The sequence below is a fragment of the Bos taurus genome, chromosome 16, assembly GCF_002263795.3.
Source record: "Bos taurus isolate L1 Dominette 01449 registration number 42190680 breed Hereford chromosome 16, ARS-UCD2.0, whole genome shotgun sequence".
NCBI classification, from domain to species: domain Eukaryota; kingdom Metazoa; phylum Chordata; class Mammalia; order Artiodactyla; family Bovidae; genus Bos; species Bos taurus.
The window spans coordinates 68979677-69002602 of record NC_037343.1 but is presented as its reverse complement, the minus strand read 5'-3'; the positions used below and the strand labels follow the sequence as shown (position 1 = coordinate 69002602).

Sequence of the window (22926 nt, the reverse complement as noted above, 5' to 3'; positions counted from 1 at the left end):
CCAACCAGTCCATTCTAAAGGAAATCAGTCCTGGGTGTTTATTGGAAGGACTGATGCTAAAGCTGAAACTCCAATACTTTGGCCACCTCATGCAAAGAGTTGACTCATTGGAAAAGACTCTGATGCTGGGAGGGATTGGAGGCAGGAGGAGAAGGGGACGACAGAGGATGAGATGGCTGGATGGCATTACTGACTTGATGGACGTGAGTCTGAGTGAACTCCGGGAGTTGGTGATGGACAGGGAGGCCTGGCGTGCTGCGATTCATGGGGTCGCAAAGAGTCGGACACGACTGAGCGACTGAAGTGAACTGAACTGAACTGAAGCTGAAATGATGTGAAGTGAGGAAGCAATTTATTTAGGACACACCTTGCTAATGGAGGCACAGAATAAATCCAGCTAAGGCACAGATGCTCAAAGTTCAAAGCCGTGGTGGATGGATGCTCAAATGCTGAGTGTAGTTCCTGGGGAAGGAGCTTGGCGGTGCCTCTCTCCCAGCTCCAAGTGTGTGCTCAGTCACTCAGTTGTGTCCGACTCTTTGCGACCCAATGGACTGCAGCACGCCAGGCTTCCCTGTCCACCATCTCCCAGAGCCTGCTCAAACTCATGTCCATCAAGTTGGTGATGCCAAGTGTGCACCTCCTGTATAATATGGGCTCCTGCAAAACAAACACACAATGCTGTTTTCACTTTTTGCCCTTTTTTGTGAAAGCGAAAATCCTCTTCAGATTTGGTTCAGTTATTGAAGAAAGGTACTGTAAGTGGCTTAAACCAAATTTTTGAAAAGCGGAGGATAGCTGTAAGGTGTTGTGGTCTTACATACTAGTATAAGACAAAACCATTTCAGCAGGATTGCTCACCCTTCTCTGTAAAGGCTCTACTGCAGGCATGCTTCACCCCCACTTCCCGCCTTTATTTCGCATGCATGGGAATTTCTGATATCTCACACTTCAAAGTGATCTCTCCCACTGGGAGACTGGCAGTCTACTTCCTCACTCACAGGCCTCTCTCTGGACTAAGAAACCACGATTCATCCACCGGATGGCCACCAGGGGCAGCAGCAAACGCTTCTCCAACATCACTGACAACCACAAGTTCCTTGTCCCAAACGGCCTGCCTATAGGCAATTGCACTTTATCAGCCTGCATTCTATATAGCATACAGGATGAAAGTGGTGGAGCTAGTTACCAGTGTCAAAATTGGTTTTGAATAAGTCAGAGGTCTTTTCACTGCTGGTTCGGATTTGTCCACTTGTTAATTGCTGGACACTGCTTACGCGCCGTGTAGCTCACCGGCTACCAAAGAAAGCCATGGGGGACTTCCCTGGTGGTCCAGTGGTTAAGAATCCACCTTCCGGTGAAGGGAATTCAGGTTCCATTCCTGGTCAGGGAACTGAAATCCCACATGCCACAGGGCAACTATGCCCGCCTGCCGCAACTAGAGCCTGTGTGCTGCAAACTACAGAGCTGGCCTGGCAACTGCTAAGACCCAACAGTGGCCAAAAATACATAAATATATAAAAAGAAGGCCAATCATAGAATATGGAAGTACAAAGTGATCTATCAAACCCAGCCTGGCTTATTTTAATACAACTATTTTGAATAATGTTTTCTTAAAAACAACAACAGTTCTGGGACACCTGTTAAACCAGAGGGATGCCAGGACAATAGAAGTAAATCAGGAAGTATACTCACCTTATCTACTACCACAGGGTGCTTCATGAAATGGATTTCTGCACTCTACTCCAAACCTGTTAAATCTGAACAAGGTATAGCATCAAAATTTGCATTGTAAGAAGCTTTCCATAATACTCTTGTTTGCTTTAAATTCTATTTATTTGCTTACTTAATCTTTTTTTATTGAATTGTAGTTGATTTACAATGTTTTGTTAGTTTCTGGTATACAGCAAAGTGAGTCAGTTATACATCCATATATATATATTTTTTCAGATTCTTTTCTTTTATAGATTATTATGAAATATTGAGTATAGTTCTCTCCATGGTATTCTTAGGGACACTAAAGTTTTCCTCCTGGTTTAGGGAATTCCTTCACCTTTTACTGTGTCAAGCCCCGTGGTCAGAGAGGTTGGGAGGATCACGTGCTTCACACCATGGCTGATCTAACACTTGGATCAAAACTATTATTGAAAATGAGCTAGACACAAATTGAACTTCAATTAAGTCACAAGATAAAAATACTGTCCTCTCCTTAAGCAAACTTGTCTCGCAAGTTGAGAGATTTATTTTTGGCTACATCATTGCCTGTTGGGGAATTTGGCCTTATACCAGCCACTTTCTTTCTCTGAAGATTAAGTTTATAGCTAAGGAATATATAATTAACACTGCTTTTAATACTTTGGAAGAGATAAGCATTAGGTGAGATGTTTCCCTTCTAAAAAAAAATGCTACTAAAATTTTAAAAAACATACTTTATTTCATTTCATTCATAAAAATTACTACTGCTAGACTCATGTGTTTTGAGTTTCTGTAAGGTAGCTGATTCCAGAATAATGATGTTTTATCTGTTTATTTTCTTAAATTTGCATTTTGGGTTTTTTGTGGGGGGAAGGTCAGTAACCGCCTGTGTGAATTTTTAGAAATATCTTGATCTCACTGACCTCAGCTACAAAATGATTTTAGTCTAGTGGTTGTCCACTGTTCATTCCAGTTTCCTGAATTCATCTTTTAAACCTTTTTGAATGTTTGGAATTTTTATCATGTGCACATTATTGTTTTATTATTTTGTTAGTAAGAAAGATTTTATTAGGCAGTAGGATTATGAGCTATTGTATTTTCCTCTTTTTTAAACAAACACATATTATTTTAAAAAGAAAGTAAGCAAAAACATTAGATCCACCAAGGGAAGGGAGAGAGAAAAGTAGAAGCATGATGTAGTAACCCAGGATATAGGACAGCAGCAAGCGTTAAACACTTTCTAAGGTATGGTATAGGGGATCACCTAGTGGTAGAACTAGGAAAAGCTTTTTAAAAGTTTAAGATCCTTTTTTCCTGTGCGAGGGTCCATATGGATTACAATCAATTTATTTAAAACATGAGAAGATGTTGAATATATATTTTTTGTGATCAGCTTTATTGAAATTATACTAATAGGTTGAATACGTAAATATTTACCCCAAGCCTCTCTTTTCTAGAGGGATCAGAAATCCCCTAATATTAAGCTCTGAAAATTAACTCTTGTCTCAAAGAGTGTGTTAAATTCATGGTTCCATGGTCAAAAAAGAGACACGACTGAGCAACTTTCACTTCAACGTCAGAAAAAGTCTAATACACACAAAACAAACATGAAAGCATGACCCTTACCTATCAGAAACCTCTGGTCTAAAAACCATGTTGTTGTTCAGTTGCTAAGTTGTATCTGACTCTTTGTCACCCCATGGACTGTAGCCTGCCAGGCTCCTATGTCCATGGGATTTTCCAGGCAAGATTATTGGAGTGGGTTGCCATGTCTCCAGGGAATCTTCCTGACCCAGGGATCAAGCCCATGTCTCCTGCACTGGTAGGTGGATTCTTTACCACTGGGCCACCTGGGAAGCCCAGGTAAATCCATTAGGATTGTACTTCTAATTTAACAGTTGAGGTAGCTGAGGTTCTATCTATTTAATAGAAACTTTAAACTATTTGGGACCAAGATGGAATTTTCACTTGTTGAAAATAATAATGAAACATATGAGGACGGCAACTTCTGTTTTTGTTTCGGTTCTCCCCAAACAGAGACTAAGATAGAGATTTAGTAGCAGTTCATTTGGAAGTAGTTCACTTGCGTGATGATTCCAGGAGGCCTTAGGGAGCAGGGAGACTGAGACAGGGGAGGGGGAGAAGCCAAGAGAAGGGGGACAAACGGCAATTATTATAGTAGATGCCTATGGCTCGATTCTCCCAGCACCTCTCAGAATTGCCTGTGGGAAAGATGGAACCCTGTGATGTTTATTTATCTGCCTCCTGACTCCGTTCATTGAGGATTGCTTCTGTAAGCAATCTGTATATTGTAACTGCCCCACATCTCCAAGCTGTGTTGTGTACTGACTGAACAGCCTCCTTCAGCTTCAGAGAAGGCCCTGGAGCAGAGAACTGGAGTGACATGTGGCTTGTTGAGGTGGAAAAAGTCTGAGCCTACAGGGAATTCTCTACCACAGCTGTGGCTGAAATCAGAGCTGGGCCAGGGGGATGTCATAAAGTACTAGCCATAGACCACACCTTATATCACTCGGATCTTTTTGTCCTCTTATTAAGTTCACGTTGTCATTGTACTCTCAAGGTGGTGGCCACGATTTCTAGAAAGGACTCTGTGCAGGAGAAATAGTGGAATAAGGTCACAATGCCTGCTGGTCCCAAGGCCATGACTGATATTCATCAACTCTCTACCACTTATTCTGGATGATCTCATCCTTGGCCAGCATTGGCTGGTCTAATTTATTTGCCTGGTGGGGGAATCCCAGAACTTCATCTGAGAGGTCAGGCCTTTCACTGACTTGCCATTATTTTGCTATAGTGACGGCAATTGCTTGTTCACTGTTATTATCAAACACAAAGACACGTAACCGTACCCCAAGGAATCCCCTGAGTTCCAGACATATTCTCCACTGCCCCCTTAACATAGCCCCGGTGCTGGCTTCTTATGATAATCAAGACTGAGTTACCTCACCAGTATTGTAATTCCTTCCTTTGCCTGCTGTTACATCCACGTAAGGAAACCAAAGAGATCAGTTGTAGCTTCTGATTTTGTGGAACCCTTCATGTGTCACTAGCAGTAGTGGGATCCACTCCCCACTTTACCCTGTAGAGCCCACACTAGAATGGGAGGCACAAATGGGTTATTGGGAGTGGTAGTGAGAAGGGCGAATTCCTGTTCCATTTCTTGGCATCTGGATTCTAGCCACGGGGGACACCGATTGATATGTTGATTAATACAGATAGTGAGTTATGGAGGATATTTTCCCAGGTCTATAGGATGTTGCCTTAGTTGAGCTGTTCATAGGCCATTCCAATCTGGTATTTGTATGAGTTTCCTGACGCTGCTGTAACAAAGTACAAACAACGGGGTTGTTTAGAATGACTGAAATTTATTGTCTCAAATTTCTATATTCTCGAGGTTTGAGATCCTGCCATTGGCAGGATTGGTTGCTTCTGAGAGCTGTGAGGGAGACTGTTCCATGCTTCTCGCCCAGCTCCTGGTCATTTACCAGCAATCTTCGGTGTCCCTTGGTTTGTGGCAGCATAACTCCATTCTTTACATGGTGCTCCCCCTGTGCCGCTGTCTCTGTGTCTGAATGTCTCCTTCTAATAAGGACATAGCCATACTGGATCAAGGGCAACCCTAATGACCTCATCTACAAGCTGATGATATCTGAAATGACCCTGTTTCCAATTAAAGTCACATTCTGAGTTACTAGGAGTTACCACTTCAACATATGAATTTATGGGGGCGGGGAGACACAATTCAACTCAAAGAGTATTAGACCAGCTACTTCCAGGAATACTTTGGCCATCTGATCCAAACAGCTGACTCATTGAAAAAAGACGCTGATGCAGGGAAAGACTAAAGGCGGGAGGAGAAGGGGACGACAGAGGATGAGATGGTGAGAGGACATTGAATCATGTCCACTGATTCAATGGACATGAGTTTGAGCAAGCTTCCGGAGATGGTGAAGGACAGGGAAGCCTGGCGTGCTGCAGTCCATGGGGTTGCAAAGAGTCGGACATGACTGAATGACTGAACAACAACTTCCAGGAAAAAGGCAGGATACAGTAGAACCAGCAAATCCCATAGTCATGTACACATTTCTCAATAAAAGGAGTGCCTTGACCTGAGACAATCTTATTCAGGATGCTATGACTGTTAATCAGGTATTCTGTAAGCCCTTCAGACAGTACAACTGGTACAGGCACTGCAGACAGAGAAGAAAAACCAGTATCAGGAGCAGGTATCAAGTCCTTCAGAGTGGAAGGGATACAATGCAATTGACTTGCCATCAAGAAGCTGGTTGTTTTTACTTGGGTTTCTGAGGGCCCAGTGTCAGTCTTATGATGGCAGGTTGATTATGCACCAGAAATGGTGGTTAAGTTCAGTTCAGTTCAGTTCAGTTGCTCAGTCGTGTCCGACTCTTTGCGACCCCCTGTATCGCAGCATGCCAGGCCTCCCTGTCCATCACCAACTCCCGGAGTTCACTCAGACTCACATCCATCGAGTCAGTGATGCCATCCAGCCATCTCATCCTCTGTCGTCCCCTTCTCCTCCTGCCCCCAATCCCTCCCAGCATCAGAGTCTTTTTTGCAATGAGTCAACTCTTTGCATGACGTGGCCAAAGTACTGGAGTTTCAGCATTAGCATCATTCCTTCCAAAGAAATCCCAGGGCTGATCTCCTTCAGAATGGACTGGTTGGATCTCCTTGCAATCCAAGGGACTCTCAAGAGTCTTCTCCAAAACCACAGTTCAAAAGCATCAATTCTTCGGCGCTCAGCCTTCTTCACAGTCCAACTCTCACATCCATACATGACCACAGGAAAAACCATAGCCTTGACTAGACGGACGTTTGTTGGCAAAGTAATGTCTCTGCTTTTGAATATGCTATCTAGGTTGGTCATAACTTTCCTTCCAAGGAGTAAGTATCTTTTAATTTCATGGCTGCAGTCATCAAAATAAAGTCTGCCACTGTTTCCACTCTTTCCCCATCTATTTCCCATGAAGTGATGGGACCGGATGCCATGATCTTTGTTTTCTGAATGTTGAGCTTTAAGCCAACTTTTTCACTCTCCACTTTCACTTTCATCAAGAGGCTTTTTAGTTCCTCTTCACTTTATGCCATAAGGGTGGTGTCATCTGCATATTTGAGGTTATTGGTATTTCTCCCGGCAATCTTGATTCCAGCTTGTGTTTCTTCCAGTCCAGCGTTTCTCATGATGTACTCTGCATATAAGTTAAATAAACAGGGTGACAATATACAGCCTTGACGTATTCCTTTTCCTATTGAGCCCATGCTGTTGGGTGCATTTACAGCCATCATCCCTGATACCATGGCTGCTCTGATGATGGGACCATTGTGCACTTGGGTGACTGAGGACATCCACTGGACAATACATCAGACCAATCCTCTTGTCCATCTAGTTGTGCCTCCTCTGTGGTGGATGCTCACCAGTGAGTACTGACGTAAGACACAAAGATGTGAATACTTTGTTCTTTTTCCTATAAGGTCTACCCATAACCCCCTTTTCTAAAACTGTTTATAATATTAATAATTTAATCCTGTTCCTTCCAGGCCCCTGATCAATCAGCCAAATCATTTGCCCAGAGGTGTATCCTGACCGTGGGCTACCTTTTCTTCCATGTGAAGCAGGCAGTAGACTGTTCTGCTCACAGCTCTACCCACAGGTTGTTCCTCTTGTGGTGCTGTAGGGAACAGCAGTTTATTTTCAGGACACCCCAGCACAGTTCTCAAAGTATTGAGTCTTTACTAAAAAAAAAAATCATTCTTGATAAAAATGCTGCTTCAAGAAAACCTCTTGCATACTGGAAAAGGGAAAACCTTTCAGTGGTTCCTTGCTGCTCTGGAAGCACACCGTGAGCTAGAGCTGAGGCACCAGGACCCACGGAGCCACCCTTTGCAGGGACAGAGTCCCCCTAGGTGCAGAAGCATCGGCCTGTGCCTGGTGGTCAGGGTGGGGGGAGGTTCTCCCCTCAGTGTGGACTCCCTGCTCAGGGAGTTCCCCTTAGGATCTCCTTAGGAGATCCCCTTAGGATGCTGCAGGAGCATCGTGTGCAAGGCTGTCCTGAAAGCCCCGCTGCCCGGCTGGTGGTGATGTGATCAGCTGGGTGATCATCAGCACATTGAGCCAAGCCATCTGTGAATGAGGATCAGGCATTTTCTCCTCTGTTGGCTTGTTTGGGGGAACCTAAAATAATCCGCCTGCAATGCAAGGGATGCGGTTTCCATCACTAGGTCGGGAAGATCACCTGGAGAAGGGAATCGTGACCCTCTTCTGTATTCTTGCCTGGAAGAATCCCATGGATAGAGGAGCCGGGTGGACTATGCAGTCCATGGGGTCGTGAAGAGTCAGACACGATGAAGCGACTGAGCATGCACGCGTGCACTGTAAGATCTCAGATATCCACAGAGACAAAGTCTTGGTGAAGCAGAACAGGTGACCTATGGCCACTTATCTATTTATGTAAGTTATTCATGCCATTTGGACCTGCTTGGAGCCCATCATAGAATGGTTTGCTGTTGTACCCACTAGAACCCCTGACTTGGTGGGTCTGACAATACACAGCTAGTGATGGACATGTCTGATGTTCTCAGGTCAGGTGCTCGGTCTTGAATAAAGACAGCAGCACATCAGGATGCTTTTTTTCAGATGGTGAGTCATTCTCTATGGAAAAAACATGGCCTTGCTCCAGGATGCTAGGGAGTCTGTGCAATGAATTGCTCCCTGATGCTTGCCAGCGGGTTGGCCTTTTCTGCTATACTCATCTCTAGCATTGTTAGGTTTGCAGAGGACATGGCCACATACAGGGCCCTCCCTTGATTTTGCACAGTACTGGCTCTCAGCCTTCTGCTGGGCCAATGCTTGAATATTTCTGGTGATATAAATCAAGTGAAATCCAAGTGTGTTGACCACTAATCTCTCACCTAGGAACATAATCCCAATCAAAATTTCAGAAAGCTCTTGGAAAAATTTATATTCTTATTCTATTTTTTAAAGAAAGATAAAGGCCCTAGATTAGACACAATTTTAAAAGATCAGAATGTAAATCAAGAATTTGTTACCTAATTTCACGACTTACTATAAGGTGGCAGTAATCAAAAGTGTGTTACAGATATAAAGATAGACAATATAGATCAGTAAAACAAGAGAGGCACAAATATATCCTTATTTGTATATTCAGTTAATTTTTAACAAAGGTGCTTTCAAAAAAGAAAGGATAATCTTTTCAACAAATAGTGGTAGAATAACTGGATCTCTAGATGGGAAAATGTAAAAATATTAATCCTAACTTCATAACACATGCTCATGAGCTCACCTGGGTCTGACTCTTTGTGACCCCATGGTCTGTAGCCTACCAGGCTGCTCTGTTCTGTTCTTTCTAGTTCTGTTTTCCTTTTACAGCTAATAAATAGTTGAATAATTACCCTGGAAAACAATGCAGCTGTAACCATTGTTGGAATTTGGTTCAAATCCCGGAATAGTCAGATACTAGACTCACAGAGCAGTGTCTGAGAAAAGTTCTTCTCCCCTACCTGCTCCCTCCTCTCTCCTTAGGGCTTCAAGGAGAGTGGAGAACAAGGCTTTTCTCCAGCAGGCAGTTTTACTTGCCAAGATAATTTTAAGTTACAATGTGCAAAGTTACTAGGGAGTTGCTAGGAATGTAAAGATGAATTAAAAAAGATTTTACCCTACAAGAATTTTTGAGTCTGCAGGGGGAGCCAGACAAAAATAGATATCTATATGTATACCTATATTTATCTATCCATCCATTTTAAAACACAGCAAAAACCCTTATAGTGAAGTATAAGCCAAACTTTAGGAAAAGTCTAGGGAATTATTTCAAGGGGTGGGTGGGAAGAGCAAAAATTTTAAGAAGAATGCGATGTCTGAGTTGGGTTGAAGGATGAGTAAACTTTCAGTGAAGGATAAGGGGCTGCAGGAACAGCCTAATGGAAGGTAAACAGAAAGGTTGGAATCTACTGAGGAACACAGTAGTGTCAGAGAAATAGTAATTTAACAACTCATTGTTTTGATCCAGTCTTTAGCGGCTTATTTTTAGTTTGTTGCTGTTGTTTAGTAGCTAAGTCCTGTCGGATTGTTTTTGGGACCCCATGAACTGTAGCCTGCCAGGATCCTCTGTCCAAGGGCTTCTCCAGGCAAGAATACTGTGGGTTGCCACAGTGGGTTGCCATTTCCTTCTCCAGGGGATCTTCCCCACCCAGGGATGGGAACCCGCCTCTCCTGCATTGGCAGACAAGTTCTTTACCACTGAGCCACCAGGGAAGCCCATTATTTTTAGTTTATGGTACATAAGTACACACATTACTAGGGAGCTTCATAAGAAAAGAGGGGGTTACATCCTACGTTCACGGTTTTTCTGGGTACAATTTTCTCCCCTGGAATGGCAGATAACAAATGCTTAGAATCACCTGTTTAGAAGCAGTTAAACGTGAGGCCCTGCATCTTCTAGATTTCAATTTCAAAAGACTTAAGCTTCTCTGTGCCTCAGTTAACCTTTAAATAAAAACAAAAATACTTTTCTAAAGAATTGTTAGGAATGACACAGGAGGAAGAATGTCTGGCAGAACAGTACTTTAGTAGATATGTCCTAAATTATATATATTTAATAAGCAGATTCTGTGTGAAGTATTAAAAAGTTTTCACCTGGCAGCTCTCTCCCGCTGGCTGTAGCCGATAGACCACACCCTCCTAATCCGCCGTCCCATTCGCTGCCTTTGGAGGAAACAGCCGTTCCTAACGCCTCCCAGCCTCAGCTAAAGCACGTGGGCTCCGCCTCCCCACAACAACAAAAAACCCAGTAGCACTAGCCCTGGCCCCTCTGCGGGCTTGGCTTGATTTTTAAATCCATCCGAAAGGGCCAATCAGAGGCAGCCGTTCGACTACGCGGAAGCCGATTGGCTCACAGCCTCTGACAGTGACCAATAGGCTTGGAGCCGAGTTCAGTCTAGAGGCCGGAAGCGGTCGAATCGAAAACGGGTGGCAGTCGCGGGCGGTTTGAATTGGCCTCTGTGCTCCAGCTCACGGAGGCTGGACAAGGACTCGCCTTTCAGAAGGGTTGTTTGCCCTCTCCCGCCAGCAAGGTGAGCGTTCTCCTTGGGTCCCAGCTCTGGCGGCGGGCGTGAGGGAGCCGCGGTTCTTGTGCTGGGGGTTCCTGGGCGACGATGCCTGTGGGATGGCGCTTCTCGGCACTGTAGGTGCCGCGGGCCGCTGCCTCCTCCCACCCGAGGGACTAGAGAATCGGCCCTGGGCCAGGTTCTTAGGGGTATCGGCGCCCTTGTGCTCCTGGTGGAAGTGGGCTTGCACTAGTGTCGGGAGCTCTTGCTCCGCCCTTTGGGGGAAACTGATTCCTCTGTACGGTAAGGGACCTGAAGCTCAGCAGGTTTCACTGGCAGCCTTTCTGCACCTCCTGTTTGAAATTTGGACATCGGTCTTTTGTCGCTTGGAGGAGATGCAGACTTGGGATTTGAGGGTTTTGATCTGGGCAACGCTTTGGTGTGCCTATTGTTCGTTGTGAGAGCATTTTCTCTCTTGCCTTCCGTGTCTTTCCGCATTTATTGGACTGCGCCTGTGGACCTGGCTTGCGCTATGGGATAAGGACTCAGAAATTTTAATTTTGATGAGAGGGGACGACTTCGACAGATTTAAGGTATCAATCATTCAACAATCTATATGGAGCCACTGGGGCAACAGGACAGCCACAAAAATGTAAACCTCAAGATGAAAGAGGCAAAGGGGGTGGGGGGTGGGGTGTGAAGAAAAGCCCAGAAGTCAAGGTTCCTGCAAAAAGGATCTGCAGGACTATGATCCTTCCAGAAATGCTCTTTTTATCTTAACCAAGTGGAGGACACTTCCCAGGCCCGAATCACTCAACCCCATAAAGTGCCCAAAGAAACTCTTTTGTGACTCGCGCACATCACGTACTGCAGGCCGGGTTCACACTTTCCCTGTATCAGAATCCCCCATCTTCGGCCAGAAACTCGAGTCCCCGCCTACAGTGCAACCGCGGAGCGACTTTGAGTCCTATTCTCGAGCTTGGTCTGGAGGAGCAGGCAGAGTTTTCATTCACAGGCTCCGCCCCCCACCCCCTTTGCCTCTTTCATCTTGAGATTTACATTTTTTAAATTTTTTTGGTCCTGTTGCCCCAGTGGCTCCATATAGATTGTTGAATGACTGATACCTGTCGAAGTCGTCCCCTCCAATCAAACTTATCTTGGGTCTGATGATTGCTTTAACCGTTTATGTTTTGCTGTATCTTAGACTTTGAAATGGAAAAGCATTTAACTTGCCAGTCGTCCTTCTGTTTATTTCCATCGTCTGTATCATCTTTTTAAATTGCTCGTTTTAATATTTTGTTTGCTATGGTGTCTTGATGTAACGCTTTCCATGGCTGGCAGAATTGTTTAGGAGTTATAGCTGTGTTCCTCTGAAGGTACCCCTGAACTCCTGAATGAACTAGCTAGTTTATAATAGATAAGGTTGCCTATTGGGGCAGTGTAAATTGTCTTTGTTGCTGGAGAGGCATGACACTCCTTGAAGTCGTTTTTGGGTAGATGGAAATGGGGTTTAAGATACTGTGTTCAAAGAATTAAGGGGAGGGGAGAATGGGAGAGAAAACAACTTTCCAAGGCTTGAAATTATGTGCTTTCCAAGACCCTTGCTTCTCTTTTAATTTTTGGGAAAAAATTTATTAGTACTTTCATCGACTAATTTTTAATCATGCTGATAAATTTCCTTGATGAAGTCGATGGAAACAAAACACTAAAATGGTTATTAGTAAAAAAAACAGATTCTCATCCTCTGGCTAAAATAACTGGAAAATGAATGCTTTTTTTCTTCCATTTAAGTTCTAAAGGCTAATGAGAAAAGAATAATTGCCATACTTTTCTCTCAGCTGATTTAAATTTTCTAAGATACGTCCGAGAAAGAGGTAGGCCATTTCTGTCTTGGTACCATAGGTAGCAATATAAAATGAAAAAGTGTTTTTCAGGGACTAATAGCTAATATGTACAGAAAGCTTATCAGGAGATAGTGTTCTAAAGGTTTAGGGAGTCACCACCATTATTATTCCCAAACAGCCCAGAGCATAGATCTGTCAAATAACATGCCCAAGGCCACACATCTTGCCTATAGCTGAGAAGGGATTTGAATCACTAAGGCTATATACCTGATTCCTGGTCACAGTTGGTCTGGAGAATGACTTGACTGCATTTTGCAGTGATTCTAGTGCTAGTATGGCATTCATACTTTGTTCAGTCATGCACTGACTCAACAAATGATAATCATGTGGGAGGAGAAGGAGGTACCTGTGCCATGAGAGACTCTGATGGAGAGAAAACACCAGATGTGCTCAGGGAAACATGATGTCCTCAGGGAAGTCTTCCTGGAGGAAGGGGGATGGAGTATGAGTGGGAATTAATGACACGAAGAGAAGAAAGACAAGCATTTGCAAAATAACTTATGTATTTTCTTTGTCCTGTAAGCCCGATTTCCCCAGAAGCCTTATACCAAAAAATTCATACCTTGTATAATGAAAATGAACTGAGTGGTAGAAAGCAGGTGGCCTAATGAGAAGTAAGAAATGAGAAATAAGAAAAACAGAAAGCAAGGTGAAACCAAATGAGCATACTGTGAACTACCTCACAGTCAGAGGTATTGGGAGTCACCTGGCAGAGGGTGGCTCGATGGATGCTATACTTTGTTATCTTTTGAAAGAAGTTTTGAGATTTGATTCTTAGAGGTGGTTATGTAGATTAGTTTGTCTCTGAGACTATAAGTTTCCTTGTACTGTGGTAGGGTCAACAGTCTGTTTATTCTTTTCAGTTTATTTATAAATGTTTGAGTAATAAAGAAAGGAGAGCAAAATGAGCTGGGCTTTGGAAGAATGGAAGGAAGGCTTGCCTACAAGAGCTCTTCAGAAGATTCAAGAGCTTGAAGGCCAGCTCGACAAACTGAAGAAAGAAAGGCAGCAACGGCAGTTTCAGCTTGAGACCCTGGAGGCTGCGTTGCAGAAGCAAAAACAGAAGGTAGCACTGAAATGCTGGTATTTAAAACTGTTCACTCGTTATTTGGATCAACAGTTTTATCTTGGTCCTTTTTTAATTTAGAGAAAGATGATTTTGCTGTCTTCAGGTGGTAATCCTCCTTCCTCTCCTCTATTGAGTCTTTTTTATTGTGATTACCTTATTTCTGCATCCTCTGTCCTCATTTCTGCTTATGTGCTCATGTGTAGGAGTGCTGAGTTCCGTTTTCACTTCTCTTAGGGACCATGAATTGGACATTGCTTTTGCATTCAGCACCAACATGGCCAAAAGTCTCTGGCTCTGAATCTGGGGTCAGTATGAGAACACTTTGCAGCCCAAATAGATACTGCTTTTTTGGGGGGGTGGGGCTGTGCGGTTTGTGGGATCTTAGTTCCCTGACCAGGAATTGAACCTACACTCTCTGCAGTGGAAGCTCCGAGTCTTAACCACTGGATCACCAAAGAAGTCTCCTGCTGCTGCTAAGTTGCTTCAGTCGTCTCTGACTCTGTGCGACCCCATAAACGGCAGCCCACCAGGCTCCCCCGTCCCTGGGATTCTCCAGGCAAGAACACTGGAGTGGGTTGCCATTTCCTTCTCCAATGCATGAAAGTGAAAAGGGAAAGTGAAGTCTCTCAGTCGTGTCCGACTCTTAGTGACCCCATGGACTGCAGCCCACCAGGCTCCTCCGTCCATGGGACTTTCCAGGCAAGAGTCCTGGAGTGGGGTGCCATTGCCTTCTCTGAAGAAGTCTCCTAGATACTGCTTTCTGACAGTGAGCTTTCACCGTGGAGTTCCCAGATCTCTCCAGGACTAGTAAATGGACACTTAAGTAGTACTTCTTTCATAGTAAAGTAGTAATAACAATTACTGCTTCTAAAATGTTTTTGCTAGTGGGAGAATTTTTCAATTTCTTACACTTACTGGCTTTGGCAACTGAACTTGAAAATGAGTAGCTAAGAGAGGGTTTATAAGGTTAATTTTTTTTAATTCTCGAAAGCATATTAAAGCCTCTCTAGGATTGGTGTGTGTAGACCTAACCAAAGACAGTGTAATACATGACTTTGTAAAACTTTTCTATTAATAAACTTCAAAATGAGATCATCTAGGATTTCTCTGTTCATCAAGCATTGACTTCTGGATTATTACAATTGTATCTCAGAAAATTAGTCATCAGGGTTAGACTCAGATTCACAGATATGTCTGATAAGTTCATGAGTAAGTGATGTATTTCCTTTTGAAAAATCCCCATTAGGTTGAGAATGAAAAAACTGAGGGTGCAAACCTGAAAAGGGAGAACCAAAGCTTGATGGAAATATGTGAAAATCTGGAGAAGACTAAGCAGAAGATTTCTCATGAACTTCAAGTCAAGGAGTCACAAGTGAATTTCCAAGAAGGTCAACTGAACTCAAGCAAAAAACAAATAGAAAAGCTGGAACAGGAACTTAAAAGGTAACTTTTTTGGGATTAGTATTTATTATGGATGTCTTTATATGTATTTATCAGATGCATCCTTTTTATGATGTTATTACTACATATTGCAGTTTTTTTTTTTTTTCCAGTGGAATGAACAATGATTTGAGGACAGTTGCCATATGCTTCAGTCCTGTTGTTGCATGGCTCAGGGCTGTGTAAATTCATTAAATGGTTGCTGGCTTATTCATTTACTTATTCAGCATATGTTTATTAAGCTGCCTCATGTGCCAGGCACTGTGTGTGTTACTAGGGGGGTGCAAAGATAAATTCCAAAACTGTCAACAGTGGTTACTGGAAAGATGGAGGGAAGTTAAAACGTGGCTTATATTGATGGCTTGTGTCTTCTCTGCATGGAAAAGCTGTTGTAGAGGAGAGAACTAGGGAATTCCCAAAGGATGAGGAGCATTGAGAGCTCAGTTAAGATTGGAGGCCAGGAATTTATAGTGGGACCAGTCTATAGAGTTGTATGAGTTTTTTTTTTTTTTTTCTTTAGCATGTGGGATATAAATGCTGAGAAGATATCCCAGAGGATTGATTTAGGGTTTGGGGGCAAGGGTGATGAGATAGAAGACAGTGGAGTAATTGAGGATGTGGAAGAGAGCGACTGAACTTGGGTGCCAGCTGGGTGCCACGGAATCTCAGCTGGAGAGGAGGGAAGTGAACTCTGGAAGACTTTCCCATTGAGATTCCCCATCCGGGAGACCCTTCTCCCATCTTAAGTATTACATAATCAATTCACTGATTTCACTCTATGACTGCATCTGTGTTCCTGCCCTGGAAACACGCGGACACAGTTGGGGAAGGTGGGGGTGGGGGAAATTGGAATTGACATACATACACTACCTTGTATGAAACAGATAGCTAGTTGGAACCTACTGTAAAGCATAGGGAACTCCGCTCAGTGCTCTGTGAGGACCTAGACGGGTGGGATGGGGGCGTGGGTGTAGGAGGGAGGTCTAAGAGGGAAGCGAGTATATACATATAGCTGATTCACTTTATTGTGCAGCAGAAACTAAGCACAACATTGCAAAGCAATTATACTCCAATTAAAAAAAATAAAACTGCTCGTCTTATAAAAGGCAACCAATAAAATACTTGTTAAATGGGAAAAAAATCACCAATTCCTATGCCATATTTAAGCAATTTTTTTAAAAAGCGCTTATTACTATTTTTCCATTAAAAGAAAAATTCCTAAACAACTAGAGGCATTAATCAAAGTTTAGTGGGACTTGAGCACTGCTAACTTATAAATGGAATCTTCTCATTCTAACAGTGGAAGATTAAAAGCAAAAAAGATAAGCAAATTGCCCATGTTAATTCTGCGAATGTTCCCCTAGAACTTTTAAGAATAAATTTTATTTTTAAATAACTTCATACTTCCAGAATCAGTTGTTAACACCTTACATAACTGGGGTACAATGACCAGACCAGAAATAAACATTAATTCAGTACTATTACCTTATTGGAATTTCTCATTTTTCCAGTCATGTCCTTACTCATTTTTCCAGGAATGTCCCTTTTGTACTCCAGGACCTGAGCCAGAATTCCATGTTGCATTTCGTGGATGTTTTCTTTTCTCCCTAAGCTGTGATGGTGTCTTGACTTTTGTGACTTTGACATTTTTAAGGAGCACTAGACCCCTTTAGTACAATAGTACTCAATTTGGATTTGCCCGCTGTTTTTCAACAATGGCAGAGTTGACACTTAGACTGGATTATTTGTTGTGGAAGGCTGCCCTGTTCACCATAGGGTACATGGAATTCCTGGCCTCCACTCACTAGATGCCAGCAGCACTTACCCCATCTCCAAATTTTGACAGTCAGAAGTGCCACCAGGCACTGCCAGATGCCCTTTGGGAGGGCAGAGTCATCCTGGAGAGAATCTCTGGGTCAGATTAAGGCTATGAATTTTTGGTAAAAGTGTCACAGAACTAGTTACATGCCTTTCTCAGTGCCTCGTAAAAGAGGGTACATGATTCAATTTGACTTTTAAACCATCACTTGGTTAGGGTGTCACCTGAATTTCTGGATTGTAAATTACTGTTTTTCCATTTGTAGTTAATAAGTATTTTGATACCAAGAACTTTTTTCCAGGCATAGCTTGTGGTTATTTTAATTCTACCTACAAAGCAAATGTATTTTTGAAAGGTAGAACATTTAAAAATTAAGAGTTGACTCTTCATATCTATGAGTTCTGCATCCACAGATTCAACCAACTAGGGTCAAAAATATTTGAAGAAAAAATTCCAGAGAGTTCCAAAAGCAAAAATTAAATTTGCATGCTGACAACTATTAACATAGTATATACATTATATTCGGTACTATAAGTAGCCTAGAGGTGATTTAAAATATGCAGGATGATGTGCATAGGTTATTATGCAAATGCTACCTATGTGATTTTATATGAGAGTTGAGCCTCTGCACATTTTAGTATTTAAAGTGAAAGTGCAAGTCGCTCAGTCATGTCTGACTCTTTGCGACCCCATGGACTATACAGTCCCTGGAATTCTCCAGGCCAGAATACTGGAGTGGGTAGCCTTTCCCTTCTTCAGGGGATCTTCCAACCCAGGGATCAAACCCAGGTCTCCTACATTGCAGGTGGATTCTCTACCAGCTGAGACACAAGGGAAGCCCTTTAGTATTTAAGAGGGTCCTAGAACCAACCTTCTGCAGGTACCAAGGATTGATTGTATGCTTGTCTTTTTATGAAGATGATAACTTAGGTACACAGCAGTCTTTTTCTAATTTTATTTTCTATCCATGTGGTAAGGTGGCTATTAAGTCGTATTAAGTCACAATGTTAGAATGATAAATAAATGTCTATTTTGTTCTTTGTTTTCCTAAACCTTATCTTTGTCTGTCTTGTTCATCACTGTATTCCTAGCACCTGGCAATTGCAAATCCTCAAATACTTGTTGAATGAATAAATGAAAGAAGCCTTTGTTTTGGAAGGCAGGTGCTTGGGAAGTAGGAAGTTCACTTCAGTATGCTGAAATAATTATTTCTTTGAAAAGAACATTTTGGGTGCCAGTGTTAGAAATATTGATTTTAATAATTTAGACAGAAACATTCATATTTTAACATTTGAGGAAGAGATGCTTGGCTAAATGAAACCTAGTAGAAAAGAGCTTAATTTAGTACATTTTTTTAGTGGTGATAGTTTGTGTGTTTTTTTCCCTAGGAGACAGGCGATACAAAGCTTTATAAAAATAACAGCAGGGTATATTTTTATTTAATATTTAAAATTAATAAACTTTTTCAAATGAAAAGATAGGGAAAAGGGGATAAGATGTGAATTTGAGAGGGAAAAGAAACACCAGTTTTGCAAGTTCCTTCAAAATTTCTCTCCGGAGTCACCAACCTTTTACACCTTGGGACGTCTGTAGACCTGCAGTGTCCAGTATGGTAGCCACTGGCTACATGTGGCGGTGGGACACTTGAAATGTGGTTAGTGTGAATGGAGGTGTGCTGGAAGTACACACTGAACTCCGAATGCTGAAGATTTAGTACAAAAACATGTAAAATTCCTTATTAATAATTTTTGCATTGAGTGAGGGGAAATGATAATATCAAAAATATTGAGTGAAATATTAAGGTTGAATTCATTTATTTCTTGTTATTTTTTTCACGCTAATAGAATATTTCTGTTGGACAGGTGTTATCTGTTGTAAATTCGAAGGTGGTTTTATTTGCTGCATAGCCATTTTTGGCTCATAACATTACTTCTTCTTTCTCGGGTAGAATTTAGAGCCGGGAGGAGCTAGGGCACTGAGGCCCTTCCTTTATTCCTTTCTTCCTTCCCTGCTTTGAGTAATCTGTCCTTGGCAAAGAGAATGGTGCCCATCATTAGAGATTGTCCGAGGAGCTTCTTTTTGTTTCTTGTGTTAAGGGAAAATCAGAGACACAGGTCGAGCTGCAAGAACTGAGTTCTCTTGAAAGGTGTTAGGACTTGAATGGTAAGGATACTCGACACCTGCACAGTCCAGGTTCTCTGTATCCTCAGGTTCCACACCTAGCTATATGAAGGGCTGAAGGTATTACTGCTAATTTTATATAAGGGACTTGAGCATCCCTGGATATTTGTCATCTGCAGGGGTCTTGGAGCCAATGCTCCACACATACTGAGAGTGGTTGTGTTTAGCTCACTGTCTCCATTTCTTTGGGTCTGTTTCCTGCCAGTATCTTTTCTACATGCATGAAGTTAACTTAATTTTTATATATGCATTAAAAAAATGTCATAAAAGGCATTGTATGTATATCAAGGCTATGTTTTTATTGATTTAAAATTTCTACTTATTTAATTTTTAACTGGAGTATAATTGCTTTATAATATTGGGTTAGTTTCTGCTGTACAACACTGTGAACCAGCTGTAAGTACATGTATGTCCCGACCCTCTCAAGCCTCCCTGCCAGCCCCCCATCCCGGCCCTCTGGGTCGTCACGGGGCCTGCGCTGCGCTCCCTGCGGTCCAGAGCAGCTTCCCGCCAGCCGTGTGTCTGACACATGGCAGTGTATGTGCCAATGCTGCTCTCTCGTCCATCTGCCCTCTCCTGCCTCCTGCCCACAGTCCATTCTCTGTTTCTGCCTGGCAGATAGGCCCATCAGCACCATTTTTCTAGATTCCTTATACATGTGTTAATATATGATACTTGTTTTTCTCTTTCTGGCATACTTCACTCTATGTGACAGACTCTAGGTTCATCCATTTCACTACAAATGACCCAATTTCTTTCCCGTTTATGGCTGAGTAATATTCCATTGTATACTTGTACATCTTTTTTATCTGTTCATTTGTCTGTGGACATCTAGCTTGATTCCATGAACTGGCTATTGTTAATAGTGCTGCAGTGACCATTTCGGGTCGTCGTTCAGTCACTAGGTCGTGTCTGATTCTTTTGCGACCCCCATGGACTGTAGCCCGCCAGGCTCCTCTGTCCAGGGGATTTCCCAGGCAAAAACAACTGGATTGGGTAGCCATTCCCTTCTCCAGGGGATCTTCCCAACCCAGGGATTGAACCCATGTCTCCTGCATTACAGGCAGATGGATTCTTTACTGCTGAGCCACTGGTGAAGCCCTAACATTGGCGTACATGTGTCTTTTTGAATTATGGTTTTCTTAGGGTATATGCCCAGTAGTGGGATTGCTGGGTCATATGGTAGTTTTTAGCTTTTTTAAGGAACCTCAGTACTGTTCTCCACAGTGGTTGTATCAATTCACATTCCACCAACAGTTCAGGAGGGTTTTCTTTTTTCCACATCCTCTACAGCATTTACTGTTTGTAGATTTTTTGATGATGGCCGGTTTGACCTGTGTGAGGTGATACCTGACTATCTACATTTTGATCTACATTTCTCTAATAATGAGCGATGTTGAGAATCTTTTCATGTTGTTGGCCATCTATCTGTCTCTTTTGGAGAAATGTCTGTTTAGATCTTCCATTTTTTGATTTTTTTTAAAAAATAATTTTTATTTACATATTTATTTTTGGCTGTGTTGGGTCTTCATTGCTGCACAGGCTTTTTTTCCAGTTGGGGTGAGCAGGGGTGGCTCTCTTGTGGAACACAGGCTCTAGGGCGTGTGGGCCTCAGTAGCTGTGATGCATGGGCTCAGTAGTTGCAGCTCCGGGGCTCCAGAGAACAGGCTCAGTAGTTGTGGTGCATGGGCTTAGTTGCTGCATGGCACGTGGGATCTTCCTGGATCAGGGATCGAACCCACGTCTCCTGCATTGGCAGGTGAATTCTTTACCACTGAGCCACCAGGGAAGCCCTGCTGTTGTTGTTTTATATTGAACTCCATGAGCTGCTTGTATATTTTGGAGATTAATCTTTTGTCAGTTGCTTCATTTGCAAGTATTTTCTCCCATTCTGCTGCTGCTGCTAAGTCACTTCAGTCGTGTCCAACTCTGTGTGACCCCATAGACGGCAGCCCACCAGGCTCCCCCATCCCTAGGATTCTCCAGGAAAGAACACTGGAGTGGGTTGCTATTTCCTTCTCCAATGCATGAAAGTGAAAAGGGAAAGTGAAGTCTCTCAGTCGTGTCCGACTCTTAGCGACCCCATGGACTGCAGCCTACCAGGCTCCTCCGTCCATGGGATTTTCCAGGCAAGAGTACTGGAGTGGGGTGCCATTGCCTTCTCCATTCTCCCATTCTGAGGATTGTCTTTTCATCATCTTATTTATGGTTTCCTTTGCTGTGCGAAAGCTTTTAAGTTTAATTAGGTCCCATTTGTTTATTTTTCTTTTCATTTCTCTAGAAGGTATGTCAAAAGGATCTTGCCAAAGTCTATGTTATTAATATAATGACAGTATTATATGTAATGTTATCTAGTTTCAAGATTTGAGCCCCTGCTTCAATGATACCAATGTCCTCCTGTCTTAAGTTCTGGGTTTGTTTTTTTTTTTTTGGTAAGTAAGCCCTGTGTCTTTCTTTGGCCTAGAATATAAAATTTGGTAGGAATGTGTCCCAACCCTCCCAACTCTTCTTTGCTATGATAGTGGTTATTACAGATCTTCATTATAGCCTTTATCACATTGTAACTGGCTGACTTATATTTCTGTTTTCCTAACCAGACCGAGTTCCTGTGGAGACAAAGGACTGTCTCGCAAGTTAGTTCTTATGAAGTGTCTGTTGGCTAAATGCAGTGGTAGGAATCCTTAGAGGGTGGGTTTTCTTGTCAGCTTGTTGCGCTCTGGGAATGTATGGTGTTGGTGTTCCGCAGCTGTGACTCTGGTGTGGCATCCTCTCGGGTCGTTTTCTCACAGGTGTAAATCTGAACTTGAAAGAAGCCAACAAGCTGCACAGTCTGCGGATGTCTCTCTGAATTCATGCCTTACACCACAAAAAATCTTTGCAACTCCGCTCACACCAAGCCAGTATTATAGCGGTAAGGATTCTTTTCCCTTTGTATAAATAGCTCTTTTGTTGAGATTTTAATTCTGCCCAAGAAATGAAATCATTCAACCTTGAATTCAGCTTCTAATTTAAGCATTAAAAACAACAACAAAAAGCAGCCATTAGTTACATACATGTTTGTATATCTGTTGAAATATGTCGCGCCATCAGTAAGCCTTTAAGCTTTTCACTTTATCCGTCTGTGGTATTTTTTAAAATAATTCAGCTTTGGAATATTCAAAATACTTGTGTTTCCATGCATTTTAATATTTGGGTAATTTGAGCAGTATTGGTTGCCTTAACCAAAACGTTCTTTCTATCTGATGTATGAAGATACTCATTTCTAGACTATCATAATGATTCTTTGCAAAATCAGTGATCAAACTGAAGCTGTACCTCATTGTCTGTATTTAGGTTCCAAATATGAAGATCTAAAAGAAAAATATAATAAAGAAGTTGAAGAACGAAAAAGATTAGAGGCAGAGGTAAAAGCCTTGCAGGCAAAGGTAAGTTAATTATGGGCCTCTTAATGGAGTATGCAGTTGAAGAAGTACTTTGATATAGGTAGGATAGAGCAAAGATAGAAAAATCTGCGCTACATAGGACTGACCCGTTTATCTTACACTGAGGAAACAGAGTTCCTGGCTCATTGGTTATGATATTTTTAAGTTTAAAAATAGGTTAGGAGTGGAATAAAATGGATTGGGCAGATGACTTTATCCCTAAATATCAAATAGGCCCCAAATTCCCCAGAAACTGTGGAAACATACTCAAGTTTCTCTGTTAAGATCTTATGATAA

The 22926-nt window shown here is 42.4% G+C and overlaps 1 protein-coding gene and 1 long non-coding RNA gene across 4 annotated transcripts in view; one reads left to right on the top strand and one right to left on the bottom strand.

The window, feature by feature from the left end:
- Positions 1-335: 335 nt before the first annotated feature.
- LOC112441860 (uncharacterized) lies at positions 336-10708 on the bottom strand. Of its 2 annotated transcripts, XR_009490908.1 has the most exons (4): positions 10385-10708; positions 10150-10234; positions 1693-1757; positions 336-657 (listed from the first exon to the last, which is right to left on the bottom strand). It is a non-coding gene; the product is annotated as an uncharacterized lncRNA (long non-coding RNA). The 2 variants fall into 2 exon arrangements; XR_003029791.2 differs by lacking the exon at positions 10150-10234.
- The window catches only part of CENPF (centromere protein F), a 62606-nt gene continuing 50384 nt past the window's right edge, over positions 10705-22926 (top strand). Inside the window, exons 1-5 of one of the 2 annotated variants that reach the window (XM_005217369.5) lie at positions 10705-10821; positions 13562-13764; positions 15014-15210; positions 21997-22118; positions 22541-22632. In XM_005217369.5, coding sequence (XP_005217426.1) covers positions 13603-13764; positions 15014-15210; positions 21997-22118; positions 22541-22632 — 573 coding nt within the window. In that variant the 5' untranslated portion in view covers positions 10705-10821; positions 13562-13602. 2 annotated transcript variants of the gene reach the window in all.